Source organism: Nothobranchius furzeri, chromosome 12 (genome assembly GCF_043380555.1).
Source record: "Nothobranchius furzeri strain GRZ-AD chromosome 12, NfurGRZ-RIMD1, whole genome shotgun sequence".
In the NCBI taxonomy this organism is placed as follows: domain Eukaryota; kingdom Metazoa; phylum Chordata; class Actinopteri; order Cyprinodontiformes; family Nothobranchiidae; genus Nothobranchius; species Nothobranchius furzeri.
This window is the reverse complement of record NC_091752.1, coordinates 56853228-56879074: the sequence shown is the minus strand read 5'-3', so window position 1 is coordinate 56879074 and position 25847 is coordinate 56853228. Positions and strand designations below refer to the sequence as shown.

At 45.4% G+C, this 25847-nt stretch overlaps 1 protein-coding gene across 2 annotated transcripts in view; it reads right to left on the bottom strand.

Moving 5' to 3' along the window:
* mosmoa (modulator of smoothened a) overlaps window positions 1–25847 on the bottom strand; it is a 53153-nt gene that overhangs the window by 12002 nt on the left and 15304 nt on the right. The window contains exon 2 of one of the 2 annotated variants that reach the window (XM_070542741.1): window positions 20987–25002. The exons of the other annotated variant lie outside the window; for it this stretch is intronic. Coding sequence (XP_070398842.1) covers window positions 20990–23011 — 2022 coding nt within the window. The 5' untranslated portion in view covers window positions 23012–25002 and the 3' untranslated portion in view covers window positions 20987–20989. Of the gene's footprint in view, window positions 1–20986; window positions 25003–25847 lie in introns of those variants that run through there. 2 annotated transcript variants of the gene reach the window in all.

Genomic DNA, 25847 nt, shown 5'->3' with positions numbered 1-25847 from the left:
GCTCTTTTTTCTAAATCTGAACCTCTGACGTAACCAAAGGGAGTTAGAAGCTAGGCGCTGCCTCAGCTCAGTGTGGAGAGTGGCTAGTTTAAGGGTAGAGAGGTCATGTTATCCAGTCAGTGTGTGTGTTTACTTGTTTTGGGTTATATTTATGTTGATAAACTATAGTTTGTGAAGGCTGTACCAACTCCAGCCTGTCTGGACATTGAGTCCAAGGGTTTCCAGATAAGAGAAACAACACCTCTATCTCCGTGCCTGAGGGTGTTTCTGCAGCTGAAAGACGGACTTCTGTATCCCACATCACTCGGTACCGGGACAGAGAGGTCCACGCTGGGCTCCAGAGACCCGTGGTGGGGTTTACAAAATGAAATGTGGATTTCTGGAGCTCAGATCACCATCAGAACCAGGTCAGAACCGACCACCAGAAGAGATGCGCAGCTCAGCAGGACAGCTGGTTTCCGGGTCGGAACCGGATCAGAACCGCCGCCTGTACAACCAGGAGAGGATCATGTGCAGCTTTTAAAAATACCAACTGGACTGGCCTGCTGGTGTCTGGGTCGAATCCAGCTCACAGAAGCCCGCATGAGCTCCAGAACCGGAAGCTCTCCCTCTCTCTAAAGCATTAAACTACGTTAGGTGAACGGATATTAACGAGTATGAGACCGCTGACAGACGCTCATTAGTATTAATATTAAGTTAACTGACCGATACTATTTTAACTTTCTGGTACACGAAAGTAATCTGTACAATATTGTGATGTTAGCACATAAGTTTAAGCTAGCATCGTGAACTCAGCAGAGTCCACTTTGAATTGTAAAGCTAAATATTGCTGAAACTGTCACGACCAGAACTTGGAAGACCCGTGATGACACCAAACACAGCAAAAGTTCATAAAAAGTCTTTTTTGGATATGGCGTTACAGAGGAGTGAGAGGCTGGAGACAGAGTCGGAGAGGAAGCGTCGGTCAAAAACCAGAACGAGGCGAAGCAGATGAATGGAGCAGACTAGAGAAAAGGTCAAAGACAGGCGAGGGTCGGGATGGCAGGCAGAGTCCTAGGCAGGGGTCAGGCGAAAAAACGAGGTCCGGAGGCTGTGATCAGGCAAGGTGTAAGGCTGGAAGATCTACTAACAAAGACGTGTTCAATAGTCTGGCAGGGGACTGGTGGCTGGCTGGTGAATACATAGCAGGGGGAGCAGGTGTGTGTAATGAGTTGATGACAGGGACAGGTGAGATGAATGAAGTGGCTGAGGGCTTGATGAGGAGGCAGCAGAGGTAGAGTAGGGTGTAAGACTGGGAGTCATGACAGAAACACTTGTGAATGATAGGGGGTATCACCAGACAGGTGTTTTTGGTGTGCATGAAGCACCGCTGGTTTGTGTTGCCTTAAGTCTACCATCACTACTTGTGTTGACTTTTAAAAACATATCTATGAGCCAGATGAGAGCTAAAGCTTGGTTTATGCTTGACGCATTCACTTTCCGCGCGGTGATGCGGCTCGCGGATGGAACGCGCTTCACAACTCGCAGTGTTTATGGTTCGTGCGGCTCGTCTCTGCGGTGAGCCAATATTCTCCCAAACTGAACGGGGCAGCATGGAGCTCTACGGCATGCATCCAACACCACACCACAGTAGAAGTAGAAATTACTGTTTACAACATGGCATTTCAGCATTTTTAACAGCGTTCTCGTCTTTTCCGACAGTGCGAGCTATTTCTCTCCAAGAATTATTAACATGTTGATCACGGTGATCTCTGAGAGCTGAATCATACAAATGTCTGTATTTACGAACCTCTGCCATACTAGTTCTTGCCGGTCCGCCATGTTTTTCTGCGCCCGTCCGTCCGCGTGGTTAGAAATTTTCCGAGGTGCACATTGCGGAAATTCTGGGCCGTGCGGAGGCACGGTGGAGGGGCGTGGTTGTTAAAATGACGGAAAATGACGCAACTTTTCTGCGCGGAGCCGTGCGGACCTCGCGGACGCGTCAAGCATAAACCAACCTTTAGTCTTCAGAAGGGACATAAATGAGCGTCACTCAGAAGGCGTGACAAAATAAAAGCATGCTTGCAAAAAAGGAAGTGACAGAATAGATTTCTCAAGTATTTTTCTGGTTGATTACATGCTAATTTAATTATCTTTGGAGCCCTGGGTCATATGCTGTTACTGCAAACTAATTTCAACTCTTGCCTAATTTAGTCACAAATGATTTATTCTCAGTTTGGTTGCCAACCCCTCCCAAAGTAGTCTTGCATCTCTTGTACTTCTGATTCATGGAAACTAAACGGAAAAGGCTTCCAAATGGGGTCTACGCTGGCTTTGGGACAATTCTGAATGAAAGTGTTTTTAAAAAACTACTTCCACTACCATCACAGCAAGCCACTGTGATTCATGCAACCAAATTTAGAACCCTTGTAAACATTTTGAGACATTATCAAAACCATCGTTGCATATGCCTGTCAAAGTTAACAGACTTTAGGCTGCTTAAAGCAAATAAATAAATAACCCTAAAAAAAACCCTCATTGAACAAAAAAGCGAGCCTTGAGGACCACATCATAAAAGTGCAACAGAGACGGAGAAGGTGGGCGGCAGGAAGTATGCAGGCAGGAATTTCAGAGGGTCAGGAAGGTTACTTGGTCTGTCTGGCACCCAAATGTAGGCATTTTATAATCCTTGTTACTTTTAACCTTTGTGCCTTACGCATACGGACGTGAAGCACTTGAATACAGACAGAAAAGCAAAGCCTGCAGGTTCCCGCTGGCTCTGGGGGCGATGGAGGAAATCCTGTCCACTTTCTAACACCCAGAGAAACACTGCTCCTGCTGCAGGAACCGAACTAAACCCACCCAGCTCAGGAAAAAAAAAACACAAGAAAACAATGTCAGTGGTTCAAGAGCAATGCTTTCAGAGTGTGTAGATGTTCAGTTAAATACATACATATAACAGCAGAACTCAAGTTTGCTGTAACACACACACAAAACTGTTTTACATCACCTACACAGAAATACTGCCAATTATACTACAGCTCAAAACACTGCTTTTCTGTCTTGAAATCTTACTGCTGTGCCAATGTAGCTCTGCAGAACACTTATGCAACAGCTGAAATTTTTTTAAATAAAAATCCGGAGGTCACGGCTCTAAACTGGCACCTCACAAACACAACGGCCTAATGCTGAAGTCAGCTCAGGATTTCAGAGCAGCTCTGAAGAAATAAAAGTGAAAGTAATGTAGAAAACTCACAGGCTGGTTGGTAGAGCACTGCACATGCACACATACACAAACACGCGCACGCACGCACGCGCACGCACACACACACACACACACACACACACACACAGCGGCTGTGGTTAATAGTGCTAGTTTAAGACCATTTCCCCTGGATCCTCTGGCCTCCTGCTGTTTTACTGGCTCTCTGTGGAATTCCTGCCGTACAACAGGCAGGCACGCTATGGCAAACTCACACAGGTAAACAACCCAACACGCACGCATGCACGCACACACACACATCAGTGATCTACAAAAGGTGCACGATTGTGATGCATTCCTTTTACCTCACAATCATGTTCCAGTTTCATCTTGAAACGTAAAAGCATCTCCTTTATTGTGCATCATTAACTTTTAAATCACAAAGGTGTTATTAAAGCTATAATTTTATTTGTCTTACATGATAGCCAAAATGCTGTTGAGTTACATGTTTGTATCTGCTGCCAGGGTTATTCGTTGCTGTGTGTTGGGCTGTTAGCAGCCTGTTAACATGTGTCCTGTTCACACCTGGCGCAAACGCACGTCTCCTGTAATTCAGTAAGAAGATGACATAATAAACAGACTCGTGACGTGGTGAAGACGCATTCACTACTGCTCTAGTAAACTATAAAGGAAAAAAGTCTTCTTCACAACAGTTGTATATGCGTCAAAGCTTTGTGTAGCTGCTTATTGTTACGTCTAAAATCTGCTATTTGGCTGCTGTGAAATCTTTTTATGAACTACAGCTGAACATAATGTGAAGCCGCAGCAGGAGGCGAGGAACAGACATGGACGAGAACTTTTCTCGTAGAGAAAAAGAAACTCCAGTCTGGTCACTGAAATATTATAAAACTAACTAAAGTATTATTGTTTATACATTTACTGTAAGTCAGCTAATGAAAGACAAACCTTTTGAACAAACTCTAAAGAGACAGGCCCAGGCATAAATGATGGTCCACTTGAAGACGAGGCTGAAAAAAATGTGATCAAAAGGACATTTTAAACTCAGGTGTGTCCTGTTATGAGTATCACATGTCTTGTAAACATAATGTTTACTTAAAGATTTGTTTAAAAGGATGAAAAGTAGTCACAGTGCTGTTTCTTGTCAGGGTGTGTACTACTCTGAAAATGAACCACAGGGAATTAGTCTGAACCTGGTCTCAGTTTCAGGTCATGAGTCCTTCCACAGGATCATGGTCCAAAACACAGCTGAACACCCAGAATTAATCAGAACCAAACATTGGACCATTCTAAAATGATCTCCAATGAGCCCAGATCTAGATCCTGTAGAATCTCTGTAGATGGAGCTGGAACAAGGGGGAACCTGAGACAACTGGAGTACTTTGCTCATGAGTGGACCAGAACACCTATGGACAGGTGTAGTGAGTGTTTACATGCAGCTAAGCCCGGATGATAATTCAACAGTTCAATATATCTATCGACAGACCAGTGGTGCGATGAGTCAAAAAAACTCTGATAAAAGAAAAAGTTTTCTTTTTTCATTATAACCTATCAGGTCACTACTTACTACTAACCAATCAAAACCGCAGACTCGGGCACGCTACGTCACCAGGCCCTCCCCTCTCAAGCCAAAACAGAGCATGAGTCAGCAAGAAGAGGCAGAGAAAAAATAAATATACCAAAAATAAAATGGCCAATATTATAAAATACATTTTCTACAATAAATAATTTTCCAATAATTATCTATATCGATCAATATAAAAAAAATGTATCGATATACGTTTCTTCTATATCGTCTAGCCCTACATGCAGCATTAGAAAGCCAAACTTTTGCCTAAGTTGTTTTTTAATGCATGTAAACATGAAACGGCGCAGGTCGCTACTACCGCAGCAGAGTGTAAAAGACTTTTAAGCAATATAATAATTATATATTATTGTTATAAGCAACAACAGATTAGGATTTGTTCATTTATTTAATCATTTATCAGGCTCCGCCAACACAAATAGTCCCAACACAAAATGGAGACTCAGATAAGGCTGTTGCTAGGCAACACAGACATTTTCTAAAATAATGGTTAGGACGCCTGTGCACAGCGCAGTGATACTGATTGTAAACAGTCCCAGTGCTGTTATAGTCAAATATCGGCACTCTTGGAAAGTCTATTGACCAATCAAATCACTCGGTCGGAACTAACTGTTGTATAACATTCAATAATTCAGCTTTTCTATTATCTATTTTCCGTGTGTGTCCAGTCGATTATCTAATTTCAGGTTCAGCCTGCATGTTAAACTCAGTGATTGATCATTTAAAAAAACTAATTAGTAAAACTGGTTTCTCAGTGAACCTGGTTTTTAATGGAAGGATAACAATTTTATCCACTATATATTTGCTCATTACAAGCAGCGTGCAGATACCCTGCAGAAATGAAATCTTAAATACCCAGAGCACATTTGTGGACTTAATTACATTTCTGGAGACTAAAAAAGCCTTAGTTGGCTTGTATTTTACCCAGAGAGATCAGCTCTTGCAGAGATCTCCAGCTTCATTAATAAGTCATGTTTTTCGCTCTTGTATTGTATGGAACACACAAAAAGCAGGGATCAATGTGGCACTCAAATCTGCACTGTGTTCAGTTAATAATCACAGATGCAGGCACATCTTACACATTTAATAATTCTGCAAACACCTATGAAGAAAATAAACGTACAATAACACGTCTTTAAAGGGAAAAGTCTTCAGCAGGTTCGGCTCACACATTCATGTCAGTTGTAAAAGAGCATCGTGGAGAACAGACAGGAAGTCAGAGTCAGACAACACAGGAAAAAAAACTACATTTTCTCAGTTTAACCCCGTTCAGTCTTCGGAGTTTTTAAAGAAAATGGTTTATAATGCTAGTTGATGCTTTCCTGTTTATTCGTCTGAAATATTTGTAGATCTATAACACAATGACACAATTAAACTGTGCACATAGAAAAATGATTTGGATAAACTAAGATGAAAATAAAGCAGAAATAAAAGGCATTATAAAGTTCAGAGGTCCTGCTCTCTTTGAAAGAGACGTGATAAATCTGACCAGCTGCTTTCAGACTGAAGTTAACTGAATCCTGGATTAACTGAGATGTAGATGTGGACTGAACCAATTAATACATGTCTAATAGCCGTTAAGTTGTTCACAGGATGTTGAAGTACAACAAAAGCCAGGGCTCAGAAAAGATGGACAGCTTAGAAATAATCCAACAATGATCACTCTGAAGGTAAAGCAATCAGAACAAGAGCTTTAAAAAGTCACATTTGCTTAATAGTGCTTAAAAAATAAAGGCAAGATCGATGTTGTGGGAGCAAATGGCATCCAAAAGATAAAACCTATTATGCACAATGTAGAAATAATAACCTGACCCAGTAATCACCCTGTATCAGGATGGGGGTCACACATGCTCCAATTAAAATAAATAGACAAATGCAGTATGAGTTTACCTCCTGGCTGCCAGGAAAGAAATGAAAATCATCTATTTACAAACAACTCTGGAACAGTTCTGCAGAAATAATGGGCCACAACACCAATTGGAGGCTTTGCTCCTTTTCACGCCCCCATCATGTCCCGTTACCCTGCAGTCAGCTCTGCTTTCTCAATGATCAAAACACCTCTCTCTCCATGTCTTGGTCCAAATGAGAGGAAACAAGCACCTCGTCTGCTCAACTGAAGCATGATGATTCAGTCATTAGTGGAGCACCAGGGATGCTGACGTTTGTAACCTCTGGAGGGATGAGTCAAAATGGCTTCTGGACATTGGTGGGTGACAAGTAGGTAAGTTAAAGCACCAAACAGCTGCTTTTTGTGCAGCTGGAGGCTTTCATGGTGCTTGTTTTTATTGTGTGGGCACCAGAGCACAGCTATGCGGGGTTGGACCTTGACACAAAACAAACCCATGAAGGTTGAGATTAAAACAGCAACATGTGTGAAAACAAAATTCATTCAACCGTGGCCTAAAGCGTAAACAAGAATACTCAAATTAGAGACAATTACTGTTACAACCCCAGGGGAAACCCCGCACACCTTCCTGCCACCTTACCATATTGCTGCTGTTCAGCTCTGTTATTTTCCTCAGGTTCAGCTCCATGCAGTGAAGCCTGCTGCAGGCTCCGCCCAGCTGCTCCCCATCAAGCTAATCAGCTGCAGCTGCTACTTCAGTAGCTGCTGAACTCTCATTCAGGGAGAGGAGTTGGTGGAGATGGTTCAGTCAGAGAGGAGTTGGTGGAGATGGTTCAGTCAGAGAGGAGTTGGGATTGTGAGAACGATTCAGGCCCTGTCCACACTAGGGCTGGGCGATATGACGATTTTAGACCGTTTTACGATCTACACATCTGACGGTCTGTCATTTTTGAGAGACCTTTTTATCACGATTCACAGCTCTGCTGTTGAAATTCTGCCTCTGAATGAAAAGGGAACTTACCCCAGGCGAATGACACGCCTTTGTTTGACCCTTAACCAATCAGAGTGAGTCACGGTAATATATTAGTGCCCCGCTTGTTTTCACCTGTGTGTGAACAAACATGGCTTTGGCCGCGGCTGAGAGCGATAGCGAGGTTTTCATTCCGAAGAGGAACGCCTCGTCCATTATATGGAACTGGTTTGGTTTTTCACCAGATGACAAAGAGCAGCGAAACGTCATTTACAAGGAAAGCGTCAAGAAGACAAGTGATGGCAACACCACAAACTTGTTTAATCACTTGAAAAGAAGGCATCCCAAACAATACAATGAGAGCCAGCTGGCAGCTAAAGCTAAAAAGCCTGCGGCTACAGCGGCAGCGGCTAGTGCTTCTTCCAGGCAGCAAACGCTAACAAACACTCACAAAACTCACTCCTTACGACAGAGACAGCAGACGATGGAACAGCGTGACAGATGCGGTGACGTACCATTTGGTTAAAGATTTGTGTCCCGTGCGAACAGTAGGAGTGGGATTTAAGAACATGATAAAAACATTGGATCCGCGCTACGAGTTTTCCAGCCGCAAGTATTTTTCGAACACCGCCATTCCACGCATGTATGCTGAATGCAAAGTGAGAGTTGCAGAAAATATTCAGAATGCGCAGTTTAGATTCAGATTATCCCTAATATGAATAAATGTTTATTTATTCAATGTTTCTCTTCTTTAATACGCAATTGAAGTTATCCTATTCATGGATAAAAAATCGTGATAATATCGAAATCGTGATAAAATATTGGAAAAATCGTGATATTCTATTTTTGCCATATCGCCCAGCCCTAGTCCACACGTAGCCGGGGATCTGCCAAAACGTAGATATTTTTCTACGTTTTGGCCTGTCATCCACACGAAAACGGAGTTTTTTCACAAGAAAAATTATCTTTTTAAAAACTCCGGCTAAAGTGAAGATCTGCGTTTTCTCCGTTTTGGGTGTCTGCGTGTGGACAGACAAAACCGGAGTTTTAAGGTCTGCAACGTCACTTTCTGCGGCAAAAAAATGCTGACATCACGTGTGCGACCTGTGTTTACACTAGCCGGCATCATGGAAGCCCTCAGAGCTGCGCTCGCTTTATCAATTGTCCAAGCGCTTTTAGCTTGTTTGTTTTTGCAAGCGGGATTACTGCTCCTTGCTGAAGACCACAGACGAAGGACGAGGTTAAGAACGGGGGAAGTACTGCCGCCTACAGGTCTGGCATGTCCTTAACAACGTATTTATCCGGGTACGTGTGGACGGAGTTGTTTTTTTTTTAAACGAGGTGGTGTGGATGCAAGTTTTTGGAGGGGCGGATATTTGTTTAAAAAAAAAACCCGGCTATGTGTGGACTAGGCCTCAAGGTGTTAGTTGAGTAAATTTGTTCTCTTTAGTAGTAGTTTGCCACTATAGTTAATTTATTTGGCTCTAGGCTGATAACAGCATTTCGTTTAGTCTCTTTAGAGTATTTTGAGACTTTGTTTAAGTGCCTCTTTAAGATTTTGAGCTCACGTGCTTAGGCACTTTGAATGATTAGAGCACTCTAAAGGTTGGTTTATGCTTGACGCATCCGCGAGGTCCGCACGGCTCCGCGCGGAAAAGTTGCGTCATTTTAACAACCACGCACCTCCACCGCGTCTCCGCACGGCCCAAGATTTCCGCAACGCGCACCTCGGAAAATTTCTAACCACGCGGACGGTCGGACGCGGAAAAACATGGCGGACCGGCACGGCAGAGGTTCGTAAATACAGACATTTGTATGATTCAGCTCTCAGAGATCACCGTGATCAACATGTTGTTAATAATTCTTGGAGAGAAATAGCTCGCACTGTCGGAAAAGACGAGAACGCTGTTAAAAATGCTGAAATGCCATGTTGTAAACAGTGACTTCTACTTCTACTATGGTGTAGTGTTGGATGCATGCTGTAGAGCTCCATGCTGCCCCGTTCAGTTTGGGAGAATATTGGCTCACTGCAGAGACAAGCCGCACGAACCATAAATGCTGCGAGTTGTGAAGCGCGTTCCAGCCACGAGCCGCATCACTAAGCGGAAAGTGAATGCGTCAAGCATAAACCAAGCTTAAGTTGGAAGCCTATTGTGACTGAGGCCCTTTTTGTTTGTGCCTCTTTTCATAGGAGAGCACTGTCCTTTGGTTGTTTGGGTTTTAAGTTAATACTAGCATTTAGCTCTGTTAAGAGCTTTCCTTTTGTTGTTGTGGCCTATAGTTGTTTACTCTTTTTAGAAAAAAGTCACTTTGAGTTAAGCCCTTTTAAGGTCAGAGCCCTCTTAGTTAAAGACCTTTAGTGCAGGCCTTTAACTTTGTCTATTTTAAATTGGAGTTTGGGTAAGTTTTGTTTCAATTGAATTTTGTTCCGTTACTGACCCTTTTAGTATTTTTGGATGCTCCTAAGTTAACCGAGAGCTAAACATTTGTAATTTAGCTTCCTCTCATGGTAGTGGTTGTAATTTAACAGGGTTTTTCCTGCATTCAAATTTGCATGACAGCTGCCTCGGGCTAATTTTGTGCCGTCCCAGCCTGATTTCACTCTGCCCCCAGCTATATGGATGTCATTTTAACTGCAGTTGCAGCGTTGCGCCACTACAGGGGCACTGTATCAGCAGCGGTGCACCGAAAAGCACTAAAACCGCTGTATAAAGATCAAAAATTGCTTTTCTCCCTAGTTGGTATTACATATCTGTGGTTGGTGCTATTGACGTCCTGATTTTCCCCAGGCTGTTCCTTTACAGTGCGACGACAAAAACTGTCTGTGCGTGTCTGTTTATTTTTAAATGTAGCACTGCTGCAACATCTTTGAATTTCTATTTTCCCCAGAACTTTATTGAACAAAGGTAAGTTACGTGTAAGAAAAATGCTTTTTACTGGCGTACAGTGTGGTAATCAGGATGCAGTGGAGGAAAATAAAGGAACCAACAAAGGCAGATCCGGTCCAAAGTTTGGGATCAAAAGTGCAGCTACACGCAGATTGGCTAATGCTAAAGCTAACGGGTAGCAGTCTCACGATCAAGTGGCGCACAGAAAAATATGATCGTAAAACTAAGAGACTAAACTCTACAAGCGGATGAAAAGTCCCCACCATCCTGTTTATTCGGCATCCTGCAGCGCTACGGATCAGAACCGCTGCAGATACGAATCACATTACTGCTACATGTCTGTTCCACACACAGGAGCAGGATGTATGGCAAGCCGTTGCAGTATATAGTTCACAAACGCCTCTATCTTTGAACATAATTTTAACTGGATTATTGCCAACCCGTACATAATAGACATGCCATCATTACATTGTTAGCAGCAGAAATTATTACCATTTCCAATACAAATGCTTGTTAATGAATTGCATTATATTTTACTGGACATATTTGTGTTATTTTGGCTGAGTGTTAATAATACAAACCTAAAATGTTACTGAAATGTAGGTCACATATTTAAAATATTTTCAGCTATAAATATCACATAGGAAAAAGGGAACTAAACATCAAACTAACGCATTTATTGAGCCTTTTATAATAGTGTTATTTCAGCCTGATAATTTTGATATCACAAATCGTAAACAGACACAAATGTGGTAAATGTCACTTTTTCGAAAACAACTTATTCCAGAGGCACGTTGCTGATGTCAAAATCTGGACTAAAATATCTCAGATTTTTGTACCATTTGCACAAAAAACAAATGTAAGCAGAATTTTCAGTAAAGGTCACGGCCAAGTGAGATGGTGAATGACCTGGCCTGACCTGGTCAGAGGACTCCAAGGTGCTTTATAACACGGTCAGTCATTCACACATTGGTGATGATGGTGGGGCACTCCACCCAGTTATGAACTGCAGATTAGATGAGATGCAATAAGAAAGCTGAAAATCCATCAACAGTAAATCAAAAGTTTATTATTTATAAGAGTGGAAGTCACAACTTCAGAGCCAAATCCAACCCCAGAACCACCACGCCAGCCCGCACAGAAAACTGTATTGACTTTAAAGACCAAGTTCACTGAGAACCTAGTTTTTATTCGTTATGTTTGAATATGATTGGTCACTCTGAGTTTTACATACAGTCTGAATATGAAAATATTCTTCTACCATTATTTCCTGCATTAGCTGCTGAGAGTAGATGGAAAAACTCATAGTTCAGAAAAACCTGACATATCTACATCACACTGTCAGCATTTAGTAAGTAAATTTTATTTATATAGCACTCATCACAGACAGAAAACCACCAACGGGTGCAACAGTCGGGAAGGAGCGATCACCTCGACTTTTAAATCTGGTCTTTGGAACTTCTAGAAGGTTCTGGTGGGTGGACCTGAGGGCTTCGGTTGGAGCATAACACCTTGTTCACATCAGACGCAGAAGCGCAACGATGCGCTGCAAAGCGCCGTGGAACGACAAGTGCTTCTATTCAGCGCCCTTGTTAACCTACGGTCTTGATCACGTCAGCTGTTAAGCGCCACAAAAGCTTGCGCCGTGCAGTGGTCGTTTCGGCATGTGCTCAATTTTTTTCACAGGCCGCGTCATTTCTGGCAGGAAGACAAACCAAAACAGAAGAGGTAGGCTGGTAAATTTAACATAGTAAAGAAAATTTTCTAAACAAAACACCGTGATTGATAAATGTGATCAATTTTGTGTATCTCAACAGGCTAGAGAGACGAAAATGAACACACACACACACATTCCTGCGGAGAAACACAGCATTTCCATAATTTTAAATGCGGTTACTACAGCAAAAGATGGATTTGATCAATGTAAATAGGGCTTGAGATCACACGTGATTACGCATAGCATTCTGGGATGTGCACGGACATGTTGGCAGCTTGACGAGTGTAAACAAACCGTGAAAAATGTTGGGGTTATTAGGAGCGAACAATTCGTAAGCGTTAACTTACTTTTGGATTCTTCAATAAATTCTGTAAATATGGGAATATTTACTGATTTATTAATTAATTAAGATATTCTTAGATATACGGGGCACCATTCCCCTTTTTCCGGGGAAAAATTGAATCCAAAACTCTTATCAGTCTTTCTTGAAGTTCGTAGAATCCTTGGAGCAGAGACTTCTCTTCGACACAACAAAGCTACTGGAGACGAAAATCTGAATTTTATAACGTTTAATTAACAATTTGTCAAATGAATAAACAGTGGCATAAATGAATAATAACCATGTGATATAATAAAAGGATGTATATTCAAAATAATGTTCAAGGTGTTTTGTGTGTATGTAGGATGTATGAATGGGGTCCTTTGTTCTCACAAAGGAGTAGTGTGTGTGCGTGTGTATGGATTCAAAATGGAGTCTTGAATACAAGATGGCTGACTCCTTTGTCTGGCTAAAGTGTGGGTGGCAACTTGCACTTTAACTTCCAAAGCACTTAGAATCAGTAGTAACTTAACCTTAAAATCACTCAAAACATTTCAAAAGATCATGAAACAACACAAAAGATTAATCACGAATAATATCTTTTAGTTTAACCACGTGGCCAAGCAGAAAACATTTAAAGATACCAAACAATGATCAATAAGCAGTTTATTCTTTCAAAATGACCCGACTGACGTGTTTGGGACGAAAGAGGAAAGCACGAAGCTACTTTTAAGCAATAGACGCGGTTTATTGCTTATTCGAGACTATAGAGGAAACGGGAGAAGGAAAGAATGAGAGAAAGAGATGAGTTTCTGATCACCAGAACAGTGAAGCGTCCCTCACTGTTTTGATTTGACGGTTCTCCGTGTTTCTCCGCAGCTTTCAGCGTCATCCGCCGGTTTGATGCTTTCTCCGTTGTTTGGCTCCACGAGTGTTTCTCCACGGCTGGACACAAAGAAAACGAAGTTCCTTTTGGGCTGAGTTTGACAACTTACAGCGTTTCTGAGAGCTGGATGGAGTTGTTGTTTCCCTCCGCAGTTCTGTGTCCTCAAACATCAGCTGGAGGGGAGCAGAAACGAGCAGATCTGATGGGCTTGCAGTTTAGTTTCCAGCAGTTCCGTGGCTCAACTTGGCACTTAGAGCTTCCGCGTGCTCAAAGAAGTCGGAGCGTTCGACAAGCGTGTCCTCACCGCCAGGTATCCTGGGCAAAAGAACGAGGTTTCTTTGTCTCATTCATGATTTATAGTCTTTGAAGTCGCGGGAAAGCTCCAAGCTCCCGCCTCCCGCAGATCGTGTTTCTGGTATTAGGCGGTGACGTCATCACAATGCTTCCGTGTGCAAAGCATCATGGGAAATGAAGTTTCTTGGCGCTGATGTGATTATTTGCTTTTCAGAGCAATTTAAGCACAGTCATTTTGGAGAAAATCACTGCATAGTAATTTCCTCATGAGGTCAGACCCTCAACATTCCCCCTTTTGGTTTCGGGGATCGCGCCCAAAGCTCGATCGTCGGAAGCACAGATGGGTTTGTTCCTCATGAACGTAGGTCGACTTGATTGTCGGAAGCACAGGTGGGTTTGTCCCTTAGGACGTTGGTCTCCTTGGACGCCTTTGTCTTTGGTCTTTGTCTTGGATCCTGGCGCCTTTGGTCTTTGATCCTGGTCAGGCACAAAGAGGATAGGAAACGGGATAGTCCCCAACGCGCATAACGAGAAGAAGCCACTCACGCAAGTGGTACGCAATGATGATGTCGTCCATGCGAGAGGTAGTAGTGTAGAAGGAGGAAGGTCGGTGGGCGGTTAACTCCACGAGTGGACACAAAGGCATCTCACCGCCGGCCATACAGTTCAGTTTATGGAGCACGCGGTGATGTACGAGGTCCATAGTTCGCAAACGCGCATTGACCTATGTGGTCCCAAGATTCCCCCCTTTTTGGTCCAAAGGGTGGATCAGGACAGTCTTTGGGCTAAAACAAGGACCATAAAACTAAGAGGTACTACAATGTGCTGGTGTGTCAGACAGAGTCATTGACAGACTGAGCTGGGCCGGCACATAACCACTAGTCAACATGTGACCAAGTAAGAAACAAAAATACAGAAAACCCAAAAAAAAACATATAACATCCAAGAAAATTCATAGCAACCTTGAGGTCTCATAAAATACATTCTTAGGTCATACATTCAGTGTGTAGCTTATAAAGAATGTGACATAATGCAACACTCAGATAAAAATGTGAGGTAGACTAAAGTGAGAACTACTCTTAGGGTTACAAAATAATAAAGAAAATGTTGCTCACCCCCTTTAGACAGGAGTGGTACATTCACGCTTGGAGTCTCCCCGAACGCGGTCACGAGGCACACCGTAGGTGAGCAAGTGCATCTTATCTTGGAGTTTCTTAACACGCCTGTAGGCGGAATAAGCTATCACGGCCGTGATGAGCCATTCCATCCCCAGGGCGACCAATGTGCAGATTAAAGTCGTATAATCTGTGTCAATGTAGCGTCTTGGGCGTCAAAGTAAGTTCACGCGGGTTTTGTGTGAACTTAGCAAATTTGGTTCCTTCAATCAGTAATTGTTGGTCAATTTCTAAATCGAAGGCAAAGTTATAACCCTGGAAAGCGTCCATGATCTCAATCTCTGAGTCATGCTGTTCGAGGTTGAGGTGATGGAGTGTCAGGTTTCTAGTTCAAAGTGGAAATGCCTACCGTCCTTTCAAATACCAATGTTCAGCATCGACTTAAACCTATAGATGTGAGGTGTCACAATTATGGGAACATGTAACAGGAAACCGAGTTCTAATTTTCTGCATCAACGTGAATGGGAATTGCACTACTTAGGCTGTACGCTAGGTGGATTTGTGAAAGGTGCACAGTAGAGGGGTAGCAGCTGTCAAGCTAACTTTGAGCAGGTCCAGTGGTACCAAGTACGGGGAAATACGACTTTCAACCAAGCTGTCCAGCGTGGAACTTACTTCCCTGAGCAGGTCCTGCATCAAATCTCTCACCACTCGTGTGTACACAATATCCTGATGTATGGTTTCAGACAAAGTCTTGATTGCACGTAGAGATTCATTAATCAGAGCCTAGTATAAGTACCAGAGTACTCTGTAAGGTTTTAGTAGGTACATCCTGTTAGCGGTCTAGGAAGGAGTTTCTCTTGGTTAGTGAAAGTGACGGCGGGGGGGGGGCCTGGTTCTTTGTCGGTTAGTACATGTTAGTGGGTTAAACGTGCACTTTCCCCCCCTTTCCATTTCCATGCATAGAACTATGTCGAGACTACGTCTACCTCCTGCGGGGAGTCTGGTCTCTGTACCCGCGGGGATGGTTTGACGTAGGGTTTGATTTGGTTTGCATGTACCCATTTGTAGACAGGCTCCTGTCTCGCTTTGGTGATGCGTAACCTGTATGCAACTGGAGAGAGTTTTGCCACGATCTCAAATGGTCCTGACCAGCAGGGCAGGAACTTCTTAGCTTTGCGTGCCGGTTGGGCGAACCGAAAGTAGAATACTTTGTCACCCACCTCGTATTCGCGGCTGGTTGTCTTTTGGTCGTAGTAGGCCTTAGCGCCTTCTACGTTGGTCTCCAGTTTCTTCTGAGCGTGCGCGAACGTAGCTCTGAGGTGTGTTTTCAAGTCTGCCACATACTGATGAGCGGTATAGGCAGTGGCAACACTGACATCCTCTGGGTGATACAGGAGGTGCAGTGGTAGAGTCATCAGTCTGCCGGTCATCATCTCAAAGGGCGTAACCCCCGTGGATCGCTGTGGAGTGGACCGTATGGCCATCAGGACCAGAGGGAGCTTGACGTCCCAGTCCTTCCCAGTGGAGCAGACGTACTTTTTGAGCATAGAGACGACCGTGCGGTTCATCCGTTCGACCTGTCCGGATGACTGTGGGTGATAGGGGAGGTGGAATCTCACTTCCACTCCCAGAAGTTCAAACAGGGACGTCATTACACTGGATGTGAAATGAGTTCCCCGGTCAGAGTCAATGCAGAGTGGAAGTCCCCATCGACTGAAAACGTGGTTAATCAGCAGTACAGCGGTTGTGACGGCTGTATCGTTTGGCGCTGGAAGGCACTCCACCCACTTCGTGAAACTGCAAGTTACAGTTAGCATATATTTGTTTCCTCTTGCCGATTTGGGAACCGGTCCAACCCAGTCGATCTGCAGGTGGGACCAAGGGAAGGTTATTCCCCTGCGTTGCAGTGGTGCTCTAGCAAGCGGCTGGGAGGGTTGAAACTGGGCACAGATGAGGCAGCCTTGGACATAGCTGTGTACGTCCTTGGACATCGACGGCCAATATGCTACTTCTGTCAGTGACGCGAGGGTAGCTTTTGCTCCGCGGTGACCTCCAACCGGAGTGTCGTGGGCGTAGGCAAGCATCACTCCTCTGTGGTCGAGTGGAACAACCCAGCGCGGCGGGCTGTGATCGTCACGCATGTAAACTAACAAATCGTTTTGTAGTTTCAGGTGCGTGAGTTGACGATGCAGGTTTACCAAATCTTGGCTTGCACCAATAGGTGGTGATGGTTGTTGAGACATCGGGCCCTTTTGGAGAAGCTCGCGGATGAGCTTCAGGTCAGGATCTTGTTCCTGCATGGTGACTAAGTCCGCGTCCTGTGGTTGTCTGCCTAGAAACACGGGTACCTCAACGGTCCGAGGTTCGTCTGCCTGTTTAGCATGGCGACGAGTAATCGCGCAGACCTTGTGAACGGCCTTGGGTGGAAGCCACTCGTCTTTGAATTCCCAGCAGGTTCCCTGGTCAGCACCGAGCTTAGCAAGGCGGTCAGCTTCGTCATTACCATCTTTCTCTGGACCTAGGGTCCTGGAGTGACCTTTGACCTTTTTCCAGTAGACCATTATGCCTTTCTCAGTGGTGAGCAGATCACACGCTAGGAATAACTCCGAGTGTTTCACGTCTCTGTTCCTGGCGTTTTTCATGTGGTTCTCCTTCCACATGGGGAAGTGAGAAATGAAGCTGTGTCTAGCGTAGTTTGAATCTGAGCAAAGGACGATTTGAGTGATGTCCAAGGCTGCCGCCTGCTGGAGGGTTATCAACACTGCAGCAATTTCGGCGTACTGACTAGACTTTTGGCCCAACCGGTAGTGATTTGGTTGCTTGGTGTCACAGTCCACCCAAACAACTCCAACCCCAGCACGGAGCTGGCCTTCGTGAAGGTAGGAGCATCCATCAGTGTAAACTTTCGGAAGCCCTTGGCAAACATTCTCATCAAAGTAGCGATGATTGGATGCGGTTGGGTAGACTGCGGCAGGTGTGTCCAGGGGGCCCATGACGGAGTCAGAGTCACAGTGCTGGCAGCCTGCTAGCCCTTGTCCTAGCGCTAGCTTGGTGTTCTGACCATACTTGACCTCAATGTTGTATCCTTGGAGCACCATCATCCACGTCGCAATGCGGCTGTTTGACACTCTTCCTTCGCGCAGACGCTGGCTGTTTAGGAAGGTGACAGGCTGATGACACGTTTCAATGATCACTTTCTGTCCACCGATGTAACTACGAAAGTGTTCGACGGCCCAGACTGTAGAGAGGAGAGCTCTCTCGCAGTCTGAGAACTGGAGTTCCACCTTGCTCAGAGGCTTGCTGGCGTATGCCACAACTCTCATGTCCTGATCGTGTTTCTGCTTCAAAGCAGCGCTCAGGCAGTGAGAGGAGAAAGTCGCCTCTATGTAGAACTCTTTATCCTTGTCTGGGTAAGCCAGACAGGGTGCGGACGCCAACTTCTGTTTTAGGAACTGGAAGGAGAGTTCTTGGGGTCTGTCCCACACGAAAGGTGTGTCGTTCCGAAGTAGCTCGGTGAGGGGCCTCGCTATTTCAGCGTACTCCTCAATGAACTGCCTGGAGTAGTTGCAGACTCCGAGGAAGCTCCTGAGTTCAGTCAGATTAGCTGGGGCTTTGATGTCCTGAATGGCTCTAATGCGTCCCGCTTGGGGCTCGACTCCATTAGGGCCAACCAGCAGTCCAACATACTCCACTTTGGTTCGACACCACTGTCCCTTGAGAATCGCCAATTTAGCTCCGGCATCAGCGAGCTGTTGCAGCACGTGACGGAGTTCGGCCAGGTGCTCCTCGAAGGTTCGACTCCTCATCAAGATGTCATCGACATATATGAGGTTCCCTCTGGAAGCAGCATCTGACATGGCTTTGTGGAGGAAGATGTTGAACTCGGCAGGTGAGTTAGAGTAGCCAAAGGGGCAGCGGTTCCAAGTATATTGGCGATTTCCAAAGGAGAAAGCCAGTTTATACTGGTCCGCCGGCTCAACCTTCATGGTCCAGAAGCCGTTGGCTACGTCAACCGTAGAGAAGAAACGAGCATCTCTGACTCTGGCTAGCTCTTGATCTAAATGGATCATAGGCCATCTGGAGAGAGGTACTTGTTTGTTCAGTGCACGATAGTCTATGGTGAGACGCCATTTCCCAGTCGGTTTCAGAACCGGCCAGATGGGAGAGTTGTAAGTGGAGTTACACTCTCTGATGATGTTTTTCTCCTTCAGCTGATCGAGGATCTCCTGGATCGACTCATAAGCAGCGAGGGGAATCTTGTACTGACGTACAAAAATAGGAGGGGCATTCGGGTTCGTCGGAATGCGAACCGTGTGCAGGTTTGTGAGTCCACAGTCCAGGGAGTCCCTGGATAAGACGGACTGAAACTCATAGAACAGGCTTCTAAGCTCTGCTCTCTGCTCCTCTGACTCCAGCGCATCCGCTTTGTCAAGCTGCTGGCTGACTTCGGCCTCGAAGCCGTCATAAGGTTCAGAGGAGGAGGGTCTCTGGTGTTCCCGGCTTTCAACCGGTGACTCAGAGGGTTGAGTATTTATTGCAAAAACCGTTAGACACTGACCGCCGTCAGTATCTAAGGTTGCACTGCAAATGGGTTCCTCAGGAAGGGCTTCATGCCGCTTGATGGTAATCATTTGTGAAGGGAAAGTACTGAATGTGTCTGCACCAACCTGTCTGTCGTTCAAGAACAACGGAAGTTGTCCGATCACGGGGACTGAAAGTTCGAAGTCATGGAATGAGCTATCTATCAGCATGCCCAAGGGCTTTCCTGCTGGCATGTGGATAGGACTCTGGGTCGGATTTTCGACCAACAAGTACGCAGAACGATTGTTCAGCTCCAAGAGTGGCGTGCCACAGACGGCTAAGTTGAGCTCCAAGAAGTGTGGTGATGGCTGGAAGAAGGCCTGTGTGCCTGGCAGCTTCTGATGCTTCATCAGAGTCAGACGAACAGGCACTCCTTTGACCAGTGGGGGCAGAACCGTGCTGGCCTCAACCACTGCACGGCAGGCCTGTGGAATGGTCTGTCCGGACAGCAAGTGTTCACGGCCTTCTGAGCGAGGCTCAGAGGAAGGTGTGGCCCGGGCCCAAAGGACTTGATTGCAAGTGTCCAGCTGGGCACCGAGTCGAACCAGCAGATCTGCTCCAATGAGTGCAGGTGGATCAAGCTGTGGTATGATGCTGAATGTATGTGTGAGCTGTCTTGCTCCAAGTTGGATAGTCAGAGAGCAGACCTCTGGCGCTTTCAGGAGCCTCTGCGGCCAAGTAGGTGACAAGAGCCGATGGCTACGTGTCACGCTGACCAGAAGGGGGTCCTTCTGACGCAGGTGTTCAAACGTCTGCTGGCTGATGGCTGACTTTTCAGACCAAAGAGCAAGGCGAGCATCTGAGATGTGGGTGCAGTTGATGGTAAGACCACCAACTATGTGTGGTGCATATGGCTGCAGGCTGACGTTCTTCAGCGAGCAGAGAAAAGATGAATGTGTGCGGAACGGAGTTCCAGGAGCGGTTTCATGCCTTTGCAGGCGGACATCGTCTGTGGGAGCTGTAGGGAGGGGCATGACCTTGGAACAAGGGTTTTGCGGCTCACTTATGCTGACTTCAAGAATGGAGGATGGTCGGCTGCTATCTGGGTTCCAGGGCTTAGGTGTGTCCACCTGGGCCCACAGTTGACCCTTCTGGCAGTCGATGAGGGGAGCTAGACGTTCAAGCAGGTCCTGACCAATGAGAAATGGTTCAGTGTCTAGCTGGCAGACATAAAACGGGTGAACCAGAGTCATGTCTTGGAAGGTGATATCCAGCCACGCCCGGTGAGTGATACACTCCCGGGTCTGGGTGTAGCTGGTGATTTTCAGGTCACAGGGTTCTACCTGGACTGGTTTCCCGAGCGACCGCATGGTGTCAGACACGCGATGGAACAGTGTGGAGCACATCAGGGTGATTTCTGAGCCGGTATCCAGCAGAGCATCAACCCGTATGCACCCACCTACGTTGGTGCTACAGTACAAACGCCGAGCATGATCATGGTTTGTTAAGTCACCAAGGAACTTCAGAAATTTAGTATCTGGTTTCTCTGGGGGGTAGATTTCAGGAGACTCCTGTGGTCTACCAGTAGTGTTTCCCCAACTGATCAGGTAAGTCCTGGCCACGCTGGGGGGTTGAGCCACGCCTAGTCATGCGGACGTTGGCTCTGAGTCTGGCTTCTTAGAAGCAGACTTTGGTTCAGGGGTCTCATCTGCAGATCTCAGCTGTTCCTTCTGTTTAGCTAGGAACTGCTGAAACATCTCCTGGAGGTCGGCTTTGGTCAAGTACTCACCTGCGGACTTGTGTTCGGGACCTACCTGTGGGCGGCGCTCCTTAAACCTTCCACTGTTCCGACCTGCCTGCCGTTGGTTTTGGTTGGGCCACTTCCTGTCTGATTGTCCAGACCTAGGCAGCCAATCAGCACCCCCCTTCCCCTGTTGAGGAGATTGGGACTGCTCTCGCGGTTTAACAGGTCTAGGTTTAGCAGATTTTGGCTTAGTGGGTGGAGCTTCTGTGCCTTCGAGCTCCAAACGCGGCTCAGCGTCGGGAGCTAGGTGCATGACGCGGTGATGTGCGTCAGGCTTTTGGGGCTTTCCGCCGGCTTCCCAAGCCTGTTGGGCGTATCTCCTAACCTCCTGAGTTGTCAGTTTTTTCATCCGACAATACATTGAGACTTCGGAGCGAACACACTCGTGCAGGTTGTGAATGAACAGGGATCTGAAGGCAGGGTCTTCCTCGAGCCCAGGGCCGTTTCGACCTTGGAAGTAAGCACTTTTGAGTCGGCGATAATACTCTCTGGGGGGTTCGTTCCTCCCGTGTTTGATGGAGAAGGCCCCCATTGTAGCTGACGCGGAGTCTGCATACGTGGCGTATTCATCCCTCAACGCTCGGCAGAGCGAGGAGTACCGATCTCGAATGTCAGATGGTAGAGTTTCCATGAAACCGTGCACCGTTCTAGATGTGGTTTTCCAAATTAGCTTGAGCTTTTCCCTTGAAGAGGGTGCTGGAAGATCAAGCAGACAACGTTCTATCTCCCTGAGATAATCGTCGACATTGGATTCATTGGTGTTAGGATCAAAGCGTTCTATGTCTTTAGCTAGCGATTCAATTTGACGTACACGGAGCCCTGACTCACGGTACGGCGCGTCATCCTCTGACTCTGACCCACGGTCTGTCTCAGAAGGCGCTGGATATCGCTGGTGTGCTCTGGGCTCCCAATGTTGACTCCTGGGGCCCAAATCGGGGTTCGGCATGTTGTGGCAGGCTGCTGGCACGTCACGTGGGTGTCTTGGGAGGTCCTCCTCCCGGGGCACGTCTGCGTAGTGCAGCCTGCGTCTTTCAACTGGGGCTTCTGCGTAATACGCTCTGTCCGGGTACGGACTGGCGTATGATGCTTGGTCATGCAGCTGGTTATCGGCATGCCGAATACCGGAGTAGCTAGGATGGGTGGATGGTTGAGGTGCAGCTTGGGGTGCATAACCCCAATCGGCACCTTGCACCCTTCGTGGACTGGGGAAGCGGTCTAAATAGAGGTGCCGCTCAGCTGGTCGACTTCTCACTGATTGAGAAGGCCGTGAAGATGAGGGTGGTGGTCCAACCTGGGGTTCGAGGGCGAACTGCCCTCGGCCCCTAGGTGGTCCTGAATGCCCTATAGTGTGTGTAGGGAACGGGGCCGAAGGTGGGGACAGATGAGCTTCATCTCTCCCCTGCGGCGTGCGTCCGTCCAGAGAGTCATGGTGTTTCCCCCCTTCCCACTGTCTGTTGTCAGCAGAGGGGGGCGGGGTCTCCTCCCCATCTTCCCCAGAATCGGTGCTGTCTTCCTCCTCGTCATCCTTCTGCCTTCCATTTCGCTGTTTTTCAGCTAGCATACTCTGGAGGTTCATGATCTTCTGACCACGTTGGAGTCCTCTCTGATAGAGGATCAGGGCTAACTTAGCTAAGTGAACCTGGATTGGTTTTGTACCATCCGGGTTTTCTATTTGATCAATTACAGCTTCTAGCTCGTCGCTACGCTGTTCTTCAGTGAAATCCCTAGAAGGGTAGTCGGGTTCTCGAGCAACCGCGACCAGTTTGGACAATATTTGTCCAGAAAGTAGGCCAGGTTCATAGTCGTGGGCCGCAGCGCCACCTGGTTGCTGGGAGTTGGTCAGTTCACTACTCTGTCCCTCCATTTTAACAACCGAACCAAAAATAGCCTAGTAGAGCTTCTGCAGATAGCTCAAGCTGCACCTTTTTGGCAGCAACTGCTAGCTTTGTAGCAGAAAAACACTAAATTAACCTTTGTGCGCACAGGTTTTAGCGTTTTAAGATTGCACGGAATTCCGTGACTGACGCTTAAAATACTATTCCTTTCAGTATTTTAGCAAAAGCTGGTGCGTTGCCGTAGCAACGTCTTACAACACTTGCAGTGTTAAATATGCTAGTTATTCCTTCAGAATATTAGCAAACAAGGTGTTATCAGTCTTTGAGTGAAGGTTTCAGTTAGTTACAATAGCCACTGTGAGTTAAAGTCGCTAAATTAGCAGTTAATTTTAGCCTAAAAGGGTTAGTCAGAATTACTTACACGCTGCACCTTTAATGAGGAACTGAATTTTAACCTAAAAGGTTAGCCAGAATTAATTACACGTTGCACCTTTAAGGAAAACTGAATTTTAACCTAAAAGGTTAGCCAGAATTAATTACACGTTGCACCTTTAAGGAAAAGCTGAATTTTAACCTAAAAGGTTAGCCAGAATTAATTTACACGTTGCACCTTTAAAGAAGCACTGAGTTACTGGTGAGAGTTCGATGCAGCTTCCTGCTCAGCGAAATCAGCACCACTCTGTTGCTGGTTCAAGGCTGAACAACGGATTATTTTTAATTCAAGCTCTTTGGATTTATTTGTTTGTTTGTGCCGGATAGAAATCTCTGTGTATCCAAGCCTCACGCGGGCTGCACCAATAAAATGTTGGGGTTATTAGGAGCGAACAATTCGTAAGCGTTAACTTACTTTTGGATTCTTCAATAAATTCTGTAAATATGGGAATATTTACTGATTTATTAATTAATTAAGATATTCTTAGATATACGGGGCACCATTCCCCTTTTTCCGGGGAAAAATTGAATCCAAAACTCTTATCAGTCTTTCTTGAAGTTCGTAGAATCCTTGGAGCAGAGACTTCTCTTCGACACAACAAAGCTACTGGAGACGAAAATCTGAATTTTATAACGTTTAATTAACAATTTGTCAAATGAATAAACAGTGGCATAAATGAATAATAACCATGTGATATAATAAAAGGATGTATATTCAAAATAATGTTCAAGGTGTTTTGTGTGTATGTAGGATGTATGAATGGGGTCCTTTGTTCTCACAAAGGAGTAGTGTGTGTGCGTGTGTATGGATTCAAAATGGAGTCTTGAATACAAGATGGCTGACTCCTTTGTCTGGCTAAAGTGTGGGTGGCAACTTGCACTTTAACTTCCAAAGCACTTAGAATCAGTAGTAACTTAACCTTAAAATCACTCAAAACATTTCAAAAGATCATGAAACAACACAAAAGATTAATCACGAATAATATCTTTTAGTTTAACCACGTGGCCAAGCAGAAAACATTTAAAGATACCAAACAATGATCAATAAGCAGTTTATTCTTTCAAAATGACCCGACTGACGTGTTTGGGACGAAAGAGGAAAGCACGAAGCTACTTTTAAGCAATAGACGCGGTTTATTGCTTATTCGAGACTATAGAGGAAACGGGAGAAGGAAAGAATGAGAGAAAGAGATGAGTTTCTGATCACCAGAACAGTGAAGCGTCCCTCACTGTTTTGATTTGACGGTTCTCCGTGTTTCTCCGCAGCTTTCAGCGTCATCCGCCGGTTTGATGCTTTCTCCGTTGTTTGGCTCCACGAGTGTTTCTCCACGGCTGGACACAAAGAAAACGAAGTTCCTTTTGGGCTGAGTTTGACAACTTACAGCGTTTCTGAGAGCTGGATGGAGTTGTTGTTTCCCTCCGCAGTTCTGTGTCCTCAAACATCAGCTGGAGGGGAGCAGAAACGAGCAGATCTGATGGGCTTGCAGTTTAGTTTCCAGCAGTTCCGTGGCTCAACTTGGCACTTAGAGCTTCCGCGTGCTCAAAGAAGTCGGAGCGTTCGACAAGCGTGTCCTCACCGCCAGGTATCCTGGGCAAAAGAACGAGGTTTCTTTGTCTCATTCATGATTTATAGTCTTTGAAGTCGCGGGAAAGCTCCAAGCTCCCGCCTCCCGCAGATCGTGTTTCTGGTATTAGGCGGTGACGTCATCACAATGCTTCCGTGTGCAAAGCATCATGGGAAATGAAGTTTCTTGGCGCTGATGTGATTATTTGCTTTTCAGAGCAATTTAAGCACAGTCATTTTGGAGAAAATCACTGCATAGTAATTTCCTCATGAGGTCAGACCCTCAACAAAAACAAACAGTACTTTTGCCGAGAAGAAGCGGATTTGGGTGAAAGAAAATGTTTAACAACATTATAAAATCCCAAAAATTCTTTTTGGGATTTTATAAACTGTGGATTTTAACCAACTGTGAACAATATGGAAGGACTACCTGTGCACAGATGTCAGACAGGCAGCGAAATCATGGAGCATGAGAAAAAAAGTCCAAGAGGTAATTATGACAGCTCAACTGACACATTCTTTTGAAGATGTCTAGATCATTTAGACTGGGATATCAATCAGACAACTGACAATAGATAAATAAAATAATCATGCAATATCAAACCACCACTGCCCTTTAGTGACATTAAACACAATAATTTGAACCATGGTAACATTGAATGCAGCACAGACTTATTAACCTTTACTGAAACATGGCACTGAGGCTCGGTCCACCTCATCTACACTGATTTTTAAATGTTTTATTCATGACACAAAGAAAAGAAACTGCTACATCGCAGTATGATCTCTTATCATTTACAATTACATAACATCACCTTCAGGGGAAAAAGTCGCATTTCAGATCATTTATATGCAAAACAGTAAATCAT